This window comes from Penaeus monodon, chromosome 27 (genome assembly GCF_015228065.2).
Source record: "Penaeus monodon isolate SGIC_2016 chromosome 27, NSTDA_Pmon_1, whole genome shotgun sequence".
Taxonomy (NCBI): Eukaryota; Metazoa; Arthropoda; class Malacostraca; order Decapoda; family Penaeidae; genus Penaeus; species Penaeus monodon.
The window spans coordinates 19,323,059-19,323,497 of record NC_051412.1 but is presented as its reverse complement, the minus strand read 5'-3'; the positions used below and the strand labels follow the sequence as shown (position 1 = coordinate 19,323,497).

The 439-nt window shown below is 41.0% G+C and overlaps 1 protein-coding gene across 1 annotated transcript in view; it reads right to left on the bottom strand.

Moving 5' to 3' along the window:
* LOC119590657 (major facilitator superfamily domain-containing protein 6-like) overlaps nt 1–370 on the bottom strand; it is a gene marked incomplete at its 5' end in the record, with an annotated part of 22,123 nt that extends 21,753 nt beyond the window's left edge. The window contains 1 exon segment of the mRNA XM_037939333.1: nt 228–370. Within this exon segment, the coding sequence (XP_037795261.1) occupies nt 228–318 (91 nt within the window).
* Nucleotides 371–439: the final 69 nt, after the last annotated feature.

The following is a 439-nucleotide window of genomic DNA, read 5'->3' as shown; positions in this document are numbered from 1 at the left end:
ATCTCCTACGTATTATAAGCTGCTCGCGTTCTTTAAGCCTATAATATTCACTGCGACTCCTATTCGTATTTGTTATCAGTACGATAACCACTTTTTGTATCGCAGAATAATCATCAACGCCATTATTCTAATCGAAAAGTATGATTTCATTAATAAACCCCCCAACTTGGTAAACACGTGAGACTAAAACTATATAAAAGAATAAACTCACTGATTTATAAACTCACCTGCAAACAGCATAAAGAAGAGGAATTTGAGAGGCATGAGATCTGCCGAGAAGAGATTAATCTTCATATCTCTCACTAATTTCTCCCACATCTTGGCGGCTTGAGGAGGAGACTCACGCGAAGTAGGAAAAAAGGGGGGGGGGAGTTATTTCCCTCCGAAATGGCACTTGGAATGCTTAGGGAGGGGGGGGGGGGGATTTTGGCTTTTTCCT